General features: G+C 38.0%; 1 protein-coding gene across 3 annotated transcripts in view; it reads right to left on the bottom strand.

Moving 5' to 3' along the window:
* The window catches only part of LOC124777045 (hexosaminidase D-like), a 226,962-nt gene extending 224,623 nt beyond the window's left edge, over positions 1–2,339 (bottom strand). For 2 of the 3 annotated variants that reach the window (XM_047252309.1, XM_047252311.1), the window contains exons 1-3: positions 1,788–1,936; positions 1,658–1,712; positions 1,360–1,575 (exon numbers count right to left, since the gene is read on the bottom strand). In XM_047252309.1, the coding sequence (XP_047108265.1) occupies positions 1,360–1,575; positions 1,658–1,712; positions 1,788–1,816 (300 nt within the window). In that variant the 5' untranslated portion in view covers positions 1,817–1,936. Of the gene's footprint in view, positions 1–1,359; positions 1,576–1,657; positions 1,713–1,787; positions 1,937–2,040 lie in introns of those variants that run through there. The other variant, XM_047252310.1, reaches the window with a different exon arrangement.
* Positions 2,340–12,745: the final 10,406 nt, after the last annotated feature.

Below are 12,745 nucleotides of genomic sequence, written 5' to 3' on the forward strand. Positions count from 1 at the left end.
ATTGTTTAATTCAGCATATTTTAACATGTTCTTATGCTGTACCAGTAGTAGTAGTAGCAGCAGCAGCAACAGTTATTGATCAATTGAATCTACTGATACCTGATGTCTGCTTTGATTGGTGATTTTAATGATGATGAGATATGTGATGTTACATGTGCACAAACCAAGAGACAGCAGAATACTGACAATATATATCACATGTATATAGTTTCTGGAATGTAAATTATTGTGACAGACTGATCTGTAGTGTAGTCGAAAGGCTAGGTTACGTTGAAAGGTGAAATTTTGGTCGTGAATGGGCAAGGCCAACGAATACGATTCCATCATAACAACTGTAATTCTTATTATTGTGCACATGTTACACACATTTCATTTTGATAAGTTGTTTATGTCTGCCATTTGACAACATTGTTGGTCAAAGTCTACTGGTGCTATCGAAGGCTTTAATTAAGTTTCGTAGTCAACAGATATCTGTAGCGATGGATACATGCATCAAATTACTTCATACAAAAATACATAATTATTTGCAGGTTCTGGAAATTATAGTTCATGTTTGCCCATCAGTGGAGATGTAGGTTCATATTTAGGTAGAGACACACTAATTCTGAAATATATTTCTTATAGATGTGCTGTGGCATGAGAAGAATTTGTCACTCAGATCTCAATGGTAATGAGTTTGTAGCATTGAGTACAAATGATTTTCCTGAAGTCCGTTTCTGTAACAATGTGCACCTAGTTCCTTCATCTTTACCAAGGAACTCAAGTTTAAAGCTAGCCTTTCACGAGATGGCAACAACAGATGCTGCACTGGTGAAAAACCAAAATGATTTCATACCTCAGTGTGAAAAACAAAATATATCACTTTGAGATTTTGCAAGATCTTTTCTGTCAAGACCACTGAAACATCTCTGTTCCATTATTTTTCACAAGTTGCTTGTCCTTTACCAAACAGCATGCTACAGACATTTCAGACTCTCACACCTCCCCCAACAAACAAGGGAATACTGACGAATGGTTTATTTTTTAAATATTTGCGATTACATCCAACTTAAATGCTCATTGTCATGCAGCTTCACAGTAACTACATTTACATGTGATTCTTAAATCGTCAGACAGTTTGTCTTAAAAGAGGTGGCTGTTTTAGCAAGGCAGATCTCATGACTGCTTTTTATAAAATAAAATTCCTCGCTTGGCCTGTCAGACCACTCTATAAACACAAGCTAAGACCTCATCTACAGAGATCAAGGCAGACAAAAATTATTCAGTCTGTAGGGATTTGAAGACAAGTACAGTAGATTGTGCTGGTAGAACTCTTAATAAAGGAGTCAGTTCGAAACCGAGTTACATAAAAATTCATACCTCAAGATGACCGAATGTCTGAACCAGTGGTACAACGGCAAGCCCAGCATCACCAGCAAGATGAAGTAAAAGCCTTGCTTCTTCAACGGTGTATGCTCCTGATTGTGACAAGGGTCCTTTAGAACCTATTGATATAAGGTCTCGGACATATGGGAAAGTATCTTCCCATTCTATTAAAATACCTGTGGCGCCCCATTCACGGAATAACGGGAACAACTGAAATGTGAACTCGACTATTTAGAAACATGTACCTTTTAAACCAAAAATGAAACATTAGAGAAAAGGAAAAATTGTTAACCTGTTCCAAATATGTCACTTTCGGAGGTGCTCCCTTAAAATCTAGATGGACGAGCCTGAAAGAAAAGAACTGTGTCAAATTTAGTTTACATACGAGTTTTACTTAAATCAGCCAATTATTGTAGATTCACCTGTGAGATCCCAGTGTCAGTGATTCCATTTTTCGGCGGGACAGATCCCATTTTCAGCCAATTATATATAGGGATTCATTCCAAAATATTAATCTGCGTAACAGGATCATAATATTATGATTTAGACTTCCAATTGTAAACATAGCAAGCCAAAGAGTTCAATGACAGATACGCAAAGATATTACCAACACAAAAACAAAAAGTGACAGCTGCAAATCGGAAACCTGGAATGATTGCGCAAAACAAAACTTACATCTTCACCTTTAGCTGGAAATCAGGCAGCGGCTTTGCTTTTATTGTCATCAGCTCTAAGGTTGACTTGAAGAAATTATGCACGCTAGTCTATCGTGTGCAAATCCCTTCATCTCTGTGTAACTATAAACAACTGTACTTAAGTAGTACAATTCAGATCGGCGGTCAAATCATGTCACTTCACGCCAAGACATTCGACAATACATTTCAAATGGCGGCATTCACACAGGTCGTCAATGGACCGTCACGTCACGGTCAGGTTTCTCTGGAAAAAGGTTCTGACAGTCTCGTCGTTTGCTAGGTAAGTTTACCTATTTTTCTCTGTGCTCACTCATGTTAAGGGGATACGGAATCGGATTTTGGGTTAAAAAATCGAATTTTTTTTTATTGGCGTATTATATTCTGCCATGTTTCCTCTTTAAAATGACGTATCATACATAGCTCTACTACAATTATAACTATTTTATTTTTATATATTTGTGAGATCGGGTATTGCGCTTTAGTTATACACGTCTCTCGTGGCTGACCATGAACTTTTTGGCAGTACCTTTAAAGTGACATGAATTCAAATATCCCGGTTTCCAGCGACTATTTATACACTAGTTGCCCGAAAATGTTTCTCTCTGGTTTCCTCAAGTTACTCTTTGACTTTGTGGCGGGACTGTTTTGTAAACAGTGTGATATAAGAAAGTAGTTGTTGAGGTATTTCGTATTTAGTGCTTCATTTTTCGCAGTGAAAATGCCTAGAGCTAAAGCAAAAGTATTTAAAAAGCGTGTGAACTGGCAAAAGAAAAGAAATAATGATTCATTAGCAAAGCAAAGCAGTTCATCATCATCACTGTTGGAAAATGTGAATCCACTTATTACTGATTTGCCGAACGAACTTACACCAAATGAAAACAGTGCTTCTCATAAAAAACTAAGAGATTTGGAAGAGAAATATAATTTACTTGATAGAGGGAATGAAGTTTTTGAACTCATTGATACGAATATATTGTGTGAAGCTCTTGAAAACAGTTTGTGCTGCAAAAAATGTCATGGAAACGTTTCTCTGAAAGTAGAATCCCATGTTGGCCTGGCTGCCCAGTTTAATTTAATATGCAGTGTTTGTAAATACAGCTGTAAGTTTCCAAGTTCGGTTTCAGTAACTGTAAATAATGGATACAAGAAAACTGAACTTTATAGTGTAAATATTAGGTTAGTTTATGGATTGCGAGCAATTGGTAAGGGCAAAGCAGCTGGTGATATGCTATGTGGTGTTCTAAATCTTCCAAGTGCTCCTTCAAAGTTTGAAGCTTACAATTATGTACTAGGATCTGCAGTTGAAGATGTAGCACAGAAGTCAATGCAGGTTGCTGTGGAAGAAGCAGTGGAAGAAAATGACGGCAGTCGTGACCTCACAGTGGCGTTTGATGGCACGTGGCAGAAAAGGGGCCACACCTCCAACAATGGTGAACTTGTAACAGCGACTAGTGTTGATACTGGCAAGGTTATTGATGTTGCAATAATGTCTAAATACTGTAGGTGCACAGGCAGGCTGAAAAATGAACACAGTGATGACTGTATTGCTAATTATTATGGTAGTAGTGGTGGCATGGAGGTTGCTGGGGTGAAGAAAATTTTTCATCGCTGTTCACAGTGGTATAATGTTCGCTATGTCAAATATCTGGGAGATGGTGACTCTAAAGCATTCAAAGAAGTTTTGGAAAGCAAACCATATGGGAACAGTGTAAATATAAGCAAACTTGAATGTATAGGACATGTGCAGAAGAGAATGGGTGCCAGGCTGAGAAGGTTAAAATCAGTTATGAAAGGGAAAAAACTAGATGATGGGAAAACCTTGGATGGCAGAGGAAGATTGACTGATTCCATAATAGACCACATTCAGAACTGCTATGGCCTTGCAATCAGGCAAAATACAGGCAATCTTGAAGAAATGAGGAGAGCTATATGGGCTTTATATTTCCACACCGCATCCACGGATGAGCATCCACAACATGGTTTGTGCCCCAAAGGTGAAAACAGCTGGTGTAAATACAATAGGGGACTAACAACAGGAGAGAAATACATTCACCACCACAGTCTACCATCAGCCATCATGGCAGAAATAAAGCCCATTTTCAGAGATCCGGCTGACAGAAGTCTTCTGATGAAATGTCTTCACGGAAAAACGCAGAACCCCAACGAGTGCTTGAATAGTGTGATATGGCATCGTCTCCCAAAAACAGTGTTTGTCGGAATTAATACACTACATTTTGGCGTGTATGATGCTGTGGCAACCTTCAATCTTGGAAATATAACTAAATGCCAGGTCCTTCAAAAGTTGGGTATGTGTGTTGGTTCCCGTATGGTACGTGCTATGTTCTTTTTAGATCAGCACAGACTAAGGCATGCTGATAATATAATCAAGACATTAGTGAAAAAAGCAAGACAGGTGCAGAGGGGTGCCAAAAGAAGACTTGAAGATGATTATGAAGACTGTGAAGGGGGTATTAGCTACGGATCAGGAATGTTTTAATCTTCTTTCTCCGTTTCCCGTAAGTTTACTTTTTACTTCATCTAGGAACATTATCTCAGGTACTGGTCAACCTAGAAGTCTGAAATTTTTATGACGTAGTGACATAGGTCCCTATTACATACTGAAACAACGATTTTTTAATTACTTGATTTACAAAAGACTTAGGGGTGATAGTCTAGTAAAAAGCGATGGAAAAAATTTACTTAAAAATAAATGTACAATATCTCTGTAAGAAAATACTTTGACAATAAACTGTTGTTTCAGTATTGTTGTAACATATGAATGCACATACAGTAAAATTTTTACCTCTCTGTCTCCAGTAGTTTGTGAGAAAATGTTCCCTATAGTAGGCATATATTAACATTGCGGGGATAGGTGATTCCGTATCCCCTTAAGACCAATTCATACGGCTGTCATGTGTCGTCAAAACATTCCACAATGAATTTCCAATGGCAGCATTCACGTAGGCTGTTAACGAACCGTCACGTCATGCCACGGCAAGGTTTCTTGGCAAGAAAAGTCCCACGATCTTGTCGTCTGCCAATATCGGAAGCCAACCTATTTTCGCTGCGCTCACTACTCTTACTGTACTGAATTTTCTACTTCTAAGTCCTCTTAACTTTTATTTTAGTGCTGTGTTTTGTTTTCGTGGCAAAATGCAAATGTTCCATGAGAACTTGGACATTTTTCCACAAGCTGGGTGAGATACCTGAAAGCGATAAAATTAACTAAGTTTTTACAGTAACAGAAGAGAGCTGATGTTCACACGCTGTATAAATAAGAACATAACATGACGAATCAGTTTTCATTGAATAACATTCTAAGAGAAAAAGTCAGCTCTAATAAAATTTAAAATTCAGTTATTCATAACATTATAAGTTATGTAAGAAAAACCTTATTGTAGAGGTTCTGTTTATTGTCTTGTAAATACTATTTGATGTGTTTGTACATATTTTCGCTAGCAAATAAATGTCGATGTTTGAAATATTGTTTCACTTCTCAGCACTTTAAGTCATAAAATTGGTTAAGAACGTGCGTTATGAAGTTTGCATTTGTCATTAACTTTATCGTTGTTTGTTTCTCAATTCAGATACTACTCTCCGAATTTTTGTATCACAATTGCTACTAAAACTCGTGGGAGTGTCTCGCGCCAGTGAAGCTCCTGGCTGCGTTTACGTTTCGGACCAGCAACGGCATCACATGTCTAGCTCCTGTACGTGCCTGGCTGCTACGACAGATGAATAGCTGACTTGGAACTCTATTTTCGAGTGAAATATGATTCTATATTCCTATCTATAAAATCCGTCTACATTACCTAAATTTCATCCCTCAGTTATACATATGCGTTAAGCAAATTAACGACTGTCCTTAAACAGTATTAAATCTTTTCTCGCAAAAATAATACCTCATCCAGTATGCTACTGGCACAATGGGAATTACTTTTAATATATTTATATACACATTTTTTGTGTAATTATTACTCTGCGCCAATAACTTACTTTAATGTCGTTTGTCTAAACAAGTAAACAACACCCACATTTCACAAACACTTTTCTGTTACATATAAGTTTATTTATATTGGCAACCTCAGCTTAATCTATGGATAGTTAAACGATCTTCAGGTAAATTTTGTAGTAAAATCTTCTAAAAAATTGTAGAGTACACTTGTAGCAGCTACAAGTGGACTCTACAATTTTTGGAAGATGTTACCACAAAATTTTTAAATGACCTTTTAACTTCTGGTGTATAATACAAAACTCTCATATATATTTTTAGGTTCAAAAATGGCTCTGAGCACTATGGGACTCAACTGCTGAGGTCATTAGTCCCCTAGAACTCAGAACTAGTTAAACCTAACTAACCTAAGGACATCACAAACATCCATGCCCGAGGCAGGATTCGAACCTGCGACCGTAGCGGTCTTGCGGTTCCAGACTGCAGCGCCTTTAACCGCATGGCCACTTCGGCCGGCATATTTTTAGGCATCTGTATCACTGGTAAAGATAGTTCATTGACATCTTCATCCCAGCGAAGTTAAAAATATGAGATTTATCCAGTCTAAAAGCCAAATCTTGATTACTACCACATGTAGGGCCATATCCAGATGCATCACGTCTTTGTGATAATGATTCAAAAAAGTTTTGGAATAATGCATTTTTAGTGTACAATGTTAATATAAATAATGTTGCAAATTACTGAGAAGACAGGTCTATATGTTACAGCCATGTATTAAATATTCCTTTCCTTTTGCCACAGGAATACTGTTAGCATGCAGAATACTTTCCACAGAGACTAATACAAAGAAGAAAATTTTAACAGAAGGAAGTGTATTGTGTGAGCAGTTGTCTTACGCTTACAATTGTTTCTAATCTGTGAATGATGAAACCACTTTCAATAGTTTGCTATACATGTGCTGACTGTGTGTATGTCTAGCTATCAGAGTGTACTTATTAACTCCGAAAATACATAAAAAAAAGTTTCCCATCACTTTGATTCCGAGAGTTCCGGAACTTGTACAGAAAACTGGAATAGAAATCAACATAAACATATTGGTCATGAAATCCACACATTGCATGTTGTACCACCATACAGCGAGACCTTCAGAGGTGGTGGTTCAGATTGCTGTACACACGGGTACCACTAATATCCAGTAGCACGTCCTCTTGCTTTGATGCATGCCAGTATTCGTTGTGGCATACTATCCACAAGTTCATCAAGGCACTGTTGGTCCAGATTGTTCCACTCCTCAACAGCGATTCGGCGTAGATCCGTCAAAGTGGTTGGGGTCATGTCGTCCATAAACAGCCCTTTTCAATCTATCCCAGGCATTCTCGTTATCCTGAAGGAAGTCATTCACAAGATGTGCACGATGGGCGCGCGAATTGTCGTCCACGAAGATAAACGCCTCGCCAATATGCTGCCAACATGGTTTCACTATCGGTCGAAGAATGATGTTTGCATATCATACAGCTGTTATGGCGCCTTCCATGACCACCAGCGGTGTACATCGGCCCCACATAATGCCACCCCAAAACAGCAGGGAACTTCCACCTTGCTGCACTCGCTGGACAGTGTGTCTAAGGCGTTCAGCCTGACTGGGTTGCCTCCAAACACGTCTCCGACGATTGTCTGGTTGAAGGCATATGGGACACTCGCCGGTGAAGAGAACGTGATGACAATCCTGAGCAGTCCGTTTGGCATGTTGTTGGGCCCATCTGTACCACCCTGCATGGTGTCATCGTTGCAAAGATGGACCTCGCCATGGACTGTCGGGAGTGAAGTTTCAGCATCATGCAGCTTATTGTGCACAGTTTGAGTCGTAACACGACGTCCTGTGGCTGCACAAAAAGCATATTCAACATGGTGGTGTTGCTGTCAGGGTTCCTCCGAGCTATAATCCGTAAACAGTGGTCATCCACTGCAGATGTAGCCCTTCTGTGTGAGGCATGTCATCGACAGTTCCTGTTTCACTGCATCTCCTCCATGTCCGAGCAACATCAGTTTGGTTCACTCTGAGACACGTGGACACTTCTTTTGTTGAGAGCCCTTTCTGGCACAAAGTAACAATGCGGACGCGATCGAACCGCGGTATTCACCGTCTATGCATGGTTGAACTACAGACAACACGAGCCATGTACCTCCTTCCTGGTGGAATGACAGGAACTGATCGGCTGTCGGACCCCCTCTGTCTAATAGGCGCTGCTCATGCATGGTTGTTTACATCTTTGGGCGGGTTTAGTGACACCTCTGAACACTCAAAGGGACTGTGTGATACAATATCTACAGTCAACATTTATCTTCAGGAGTTCTGAGAACTGGCGTCATGCAAAACTTTTTTGATGTTTGTATAAATAGCGTCATCTTTAATGTTATTTAAAATATGAATGTCATGTGAAGCAACAATTAACAGTACCTATTAAGGCTGCTTTCTTTCCCACCTTAAATATATGGTCAGATTTGAGGTGTTTTGGCAGCATATAAACGAGTTCTCAAAGTACAAAAAAACATAATAATAATAAAGAATATAAACCTAGAAACTATTGCATACCCCAGTTTAAGAGTTTGGGTATTCTACTTTTACTGTGTATTTACATTATGGAGATCTCCGTTTTTTAAAACTACCATATGCTGGGTTTTCTTTCATCCAAATTTTGCCTGTATTTTTGTATGTGCCAGCAAACGAAGGATAGTGACAAAGAGAATATTCCAAATACATTTTTCTAGTATTGTCAAAGACATGTACCATCAATTAAAAAGATATTAAATAAAGTACATTACATTTATTCTCATGGTACCATTAAAAAAGTAGGCCAATGTTTCCCACATTGGGGCTACTTTGACCTGCTCAGTCATTTCCTCATGAAAAAAATGGTAATCTAATGTTGGGACAAAGTAAATTCAATGAATATCTGCAGTGTATACATTCAGGAGAATGAAAATTGAAGTTGCATTTTACATTATGGTAACCAATTACAAAGAGAAAGTGTCATGTGTTAAGATACTGTATAGTATGTATATGACCTCATTTTCACTATTTGATACTGGGCTAAGTAAAATGACATGGCATGATGTGATGGGCAGTGTGAATGCACCCTGACGCAACGGTACTGTGACCTTGGGTTGTAATGTGCAATAAGCGGTTTGGACCATATATACACACAAATTTGCGATTTTATTCTTTTTTTATCTTATTTCAAATATTTTAAACTCAGACTATATAATATGTTGTGCTAACACAATTAACCTCTGTGATTAAATAAACAAGATTCATACGATTACTGCACTACAAAAAGATACATTTTTTTATTTGATATATATTGTCATAATTGTTGTACTGTTGACTGATTTTCATTCTTTATCAATTATTTCCGATTTAATATTCTATGTTCTATGCCTCAATTTTAGTATGAGTATATCTTTATTGATGTACTTTGGAATGATATTAACTGTGCACTAAAGTATTGCATGTTGTGACAGTTACGTATGAATCAGTTTCATCATCTACATTTTTCTACAAATATGTCAACCAATAGGGCTTCCAGACCTACAAGAGAACCTAGCTTCCAGACAGAAGACATTCAAGCAACTGATTTAAGGAGATCCTCAAGAAACAAGATGAGTATTTTTTCTTTAAAATTACCATTAGACCTGGCTAATGATATTTTTAACTCCATAAACATTTATTGTAAATTGTACAGAAACCAGATGGCAGTTATAAGAGTCAAGGGGCATGAAAGGGAAGCAGTGGTTGGGAAGGGAGTGAGACAGGGTTGTACCCTGTCCCCGATGTTATTCAATCTGTATATTGAGCAAGCAGTAAAGGAAACAAAAGAAAAATCGGAGTAGGAATTAAAATCCACGGAGAAGAAATAAAAACTTTGAGGTTCACCGATGACATTGTAATTCTGCCAGAGACAGCGAAGGACCTGGAAGAGCAGTTGAAACTAAATGATAAATAGACAGTGTGGCCTCAGATGTAAATGAAAAGGTTCAGAAGGTAGCCATGATAACAGACTCAAAAGTGTCAGACTTACATAGCGATGTCACCATTATCAAAAAACAAGTACAACAGTTACAAGAGGAGGCTTCTCTAAAAATATTCTGTAATGTAGGACACCCAAGCTATCCTACTATGCCACTAAAGTGTTTCCCTGGTGACAAACATTTTCACACAGTTGATTTTATACAACATTGCCATGATACTTTTCTATCTAGTATAAGTGATGAATTAAAATTATGTTCATTAAAAGATCATTAGAAGGAGAAGCATTGTCATAGGCCAACCAAACTGACTGTAGCAATTTATCCAGAGAGGAATTATAAAAGTGTTTCTTGAACAAGTTTTGGTCTGTATACCAACCCCAGTGAAATACTAAGAAAAGACTTCAAAATAGTATTTATAAAGAAGAGACACTTAAAAATTGAATAATAAGTGCACACTAGCTGTTCAGGCGAACATATATTGTTCTCATGTATCCGTAATATAATAATTTCTCTGTGTAAGTTCCGTAGGCAAAGAAATACAAAGATGCAGTCGAAACAAAATTATCTAAAGAGACGACAAGATGCACTCTTTTGATAATTTTTTTGTCACCTTCAGTTTTTCTCTTGTCTTGGTTACGTGTGGAGAGACATCTTGCGAGTGCTGGCAAATGTAAGCATATTAGTACTAAATTTAGCATATAATGTATTGATTTAATATTATTGTTCACTTTTAATTTGTAAGAGGTGATCCCAATTTCATGTCCGCCTTCCTTGAATTAACCTACATTCGAGTAATTTACACTGCAACAATCGCAGCGGCCGATGCAGCCAACGACGCCATTACGTGGCGACATTAAGTTACAAAAATTAGCAGAAGCGAAAAACTCGCCCGTTATTAATATAAGATACATTTTTCTCCACAGCAACCAGACGTTGCAGAAAATACGTAGCTTTAAGATTCTTATTTTCAGTACAACAGTCGAGAGCCAGAGCCAGGACTCCGACTACAATGCAATAGTTAATGGAGGTAAGAAAAAGTACTCTCGCTCGTGTGTGAGCCTCAATTGTAATTAATAACTAAAGATTTCTTGCTTTAAAGTGAACTCACTAGCCAAGGAAATTAATATGAAAAGTTTATTCCATTGTTCAACTTATGCTCGTGCTTTAAGATTCAGTGAGTCTTACGTCATTAATGTATCAAATAATTAACATTGAAAATTAATATTGTTAAAAAAGAGACAACTTCACAAAAGCATTTAATTGTAAATACAAATGGAATGAAATATCATTTTGATTATGGTTCACCACATAAGTCGGCAACAATCACCATTACCTTTCAATTTCTGTAGTAAATAATAAATTAAATTACGACGGACGCGGGATTGGCGCCGCAACTTTGGGGCACGATCAAAGAGAATGAGAGGTTTATTAATATGATACTTACTATTGTAATGAATGTAATTATGTATGTATCTAATTGTTATAATATTAATGCCTATATGAATTCTTTTACATGTACAACAATAAAACCACACCTTGAGGAGATCTGGAGAAGAAAAAGTGTAGAAAAGGATTACTTGGAAGAGAAATAACAAAGGTAAGGCCTATTGTGCAAACATCCTGTGTAGCTCTGTGCGGAATATCGAACCCATATGCACATGAGATACCTTCGGTGCAAAAATAGTAAATAGAGTGCAAATTAAATTGTGTGTATTTATGTGTTTATTTTTTGAGGGGATAATTATTCGTGTGTGTATCAGTGTTAAGGATTTGTCAGTGGCTTAAAGTGAATTTATTATGGGTAAGATACGACAACCTAAAGCATCCATACCAGCCAAACAAAATTCTGTTACATGGAAAGGGAGGATCATTTGCAAACTGTAAACGAATCCCAAGCCGCCGCCTCGGATAACATAATTTCCGGAGCTGGGGCGAGGATCTGTGGACGGTGAATGACGCTCCACAGTAGAATGGGAACAGAATAATAAGAACTCCACTGCATGGGCAGGGGGGACACACGAGTGCTAGATTAGGTGGGGCACCAATATGCTCAACGATTGCAGACCCTTTTGCTGAATTTCTGCGTAATCTCGAAGAAAGAGACAGAGAAAGGCACGAAAAACTGGCTCAGATGCTACATAAGCAGGAGAAAAAATTAACGCAAAAGCTCCATGAGCAAGGACAACAAAGAGACGGAAAACTGGCTCAGATGCTACATGAGCAAGGGAAAGAATTTACTCAAAAGCTCAGTGAGCAAGAGCAACACAGTGAAGCGAAACTAGACAGTATCCAAAGCGAACTTGGCGAGATGCGGGACGCTTGCAAAGAAATACTCGATCTTGTGCAAAGCCTGGGCGGCGAGATGCAAAAATTAAAGATATTGCAGGATAGGCTTGAAGACAATGTCCAAACTTTAACTAACCGTGTAGATAATATACAGCAAGAAGCACGAAAAAGTATTGATGCATTTTGGAAGTGCAAGATCAAAAAGTCGAAAAATAATTTAATGAATGGCTAGAAGCAAAGGATCATGAGATATCTGCAAAGATTGAAAGCGATGAAAAAACAGCTGTAGAACAAGCGATTGCGGCAGCGAGTGTAAATATTGACGCTAGCGCTGCCGCACTACACGCCGAATTAACACAGATCAAAACCCGTGCGAAAGAGGAGTTGCCGAATTGGCAATAGGAGGTCGCGCTTAGAC

The sequence above is a fragment of the Schistocerca piceifrons genome, chromosome 2 (genome assembly GCF_021461385.2).
Source record: "Schistocerca piceifrons isolate TAMUIC-IGC-003096 chromosome 2, iqSchPice1.1, whole genome shotgun sequence".
NCBI lineage: Eukaryota > Metazoa > Arthropoda > Insecta > Orthoptera > Acrididae > Schistocerca > Schistocerca piceifrons.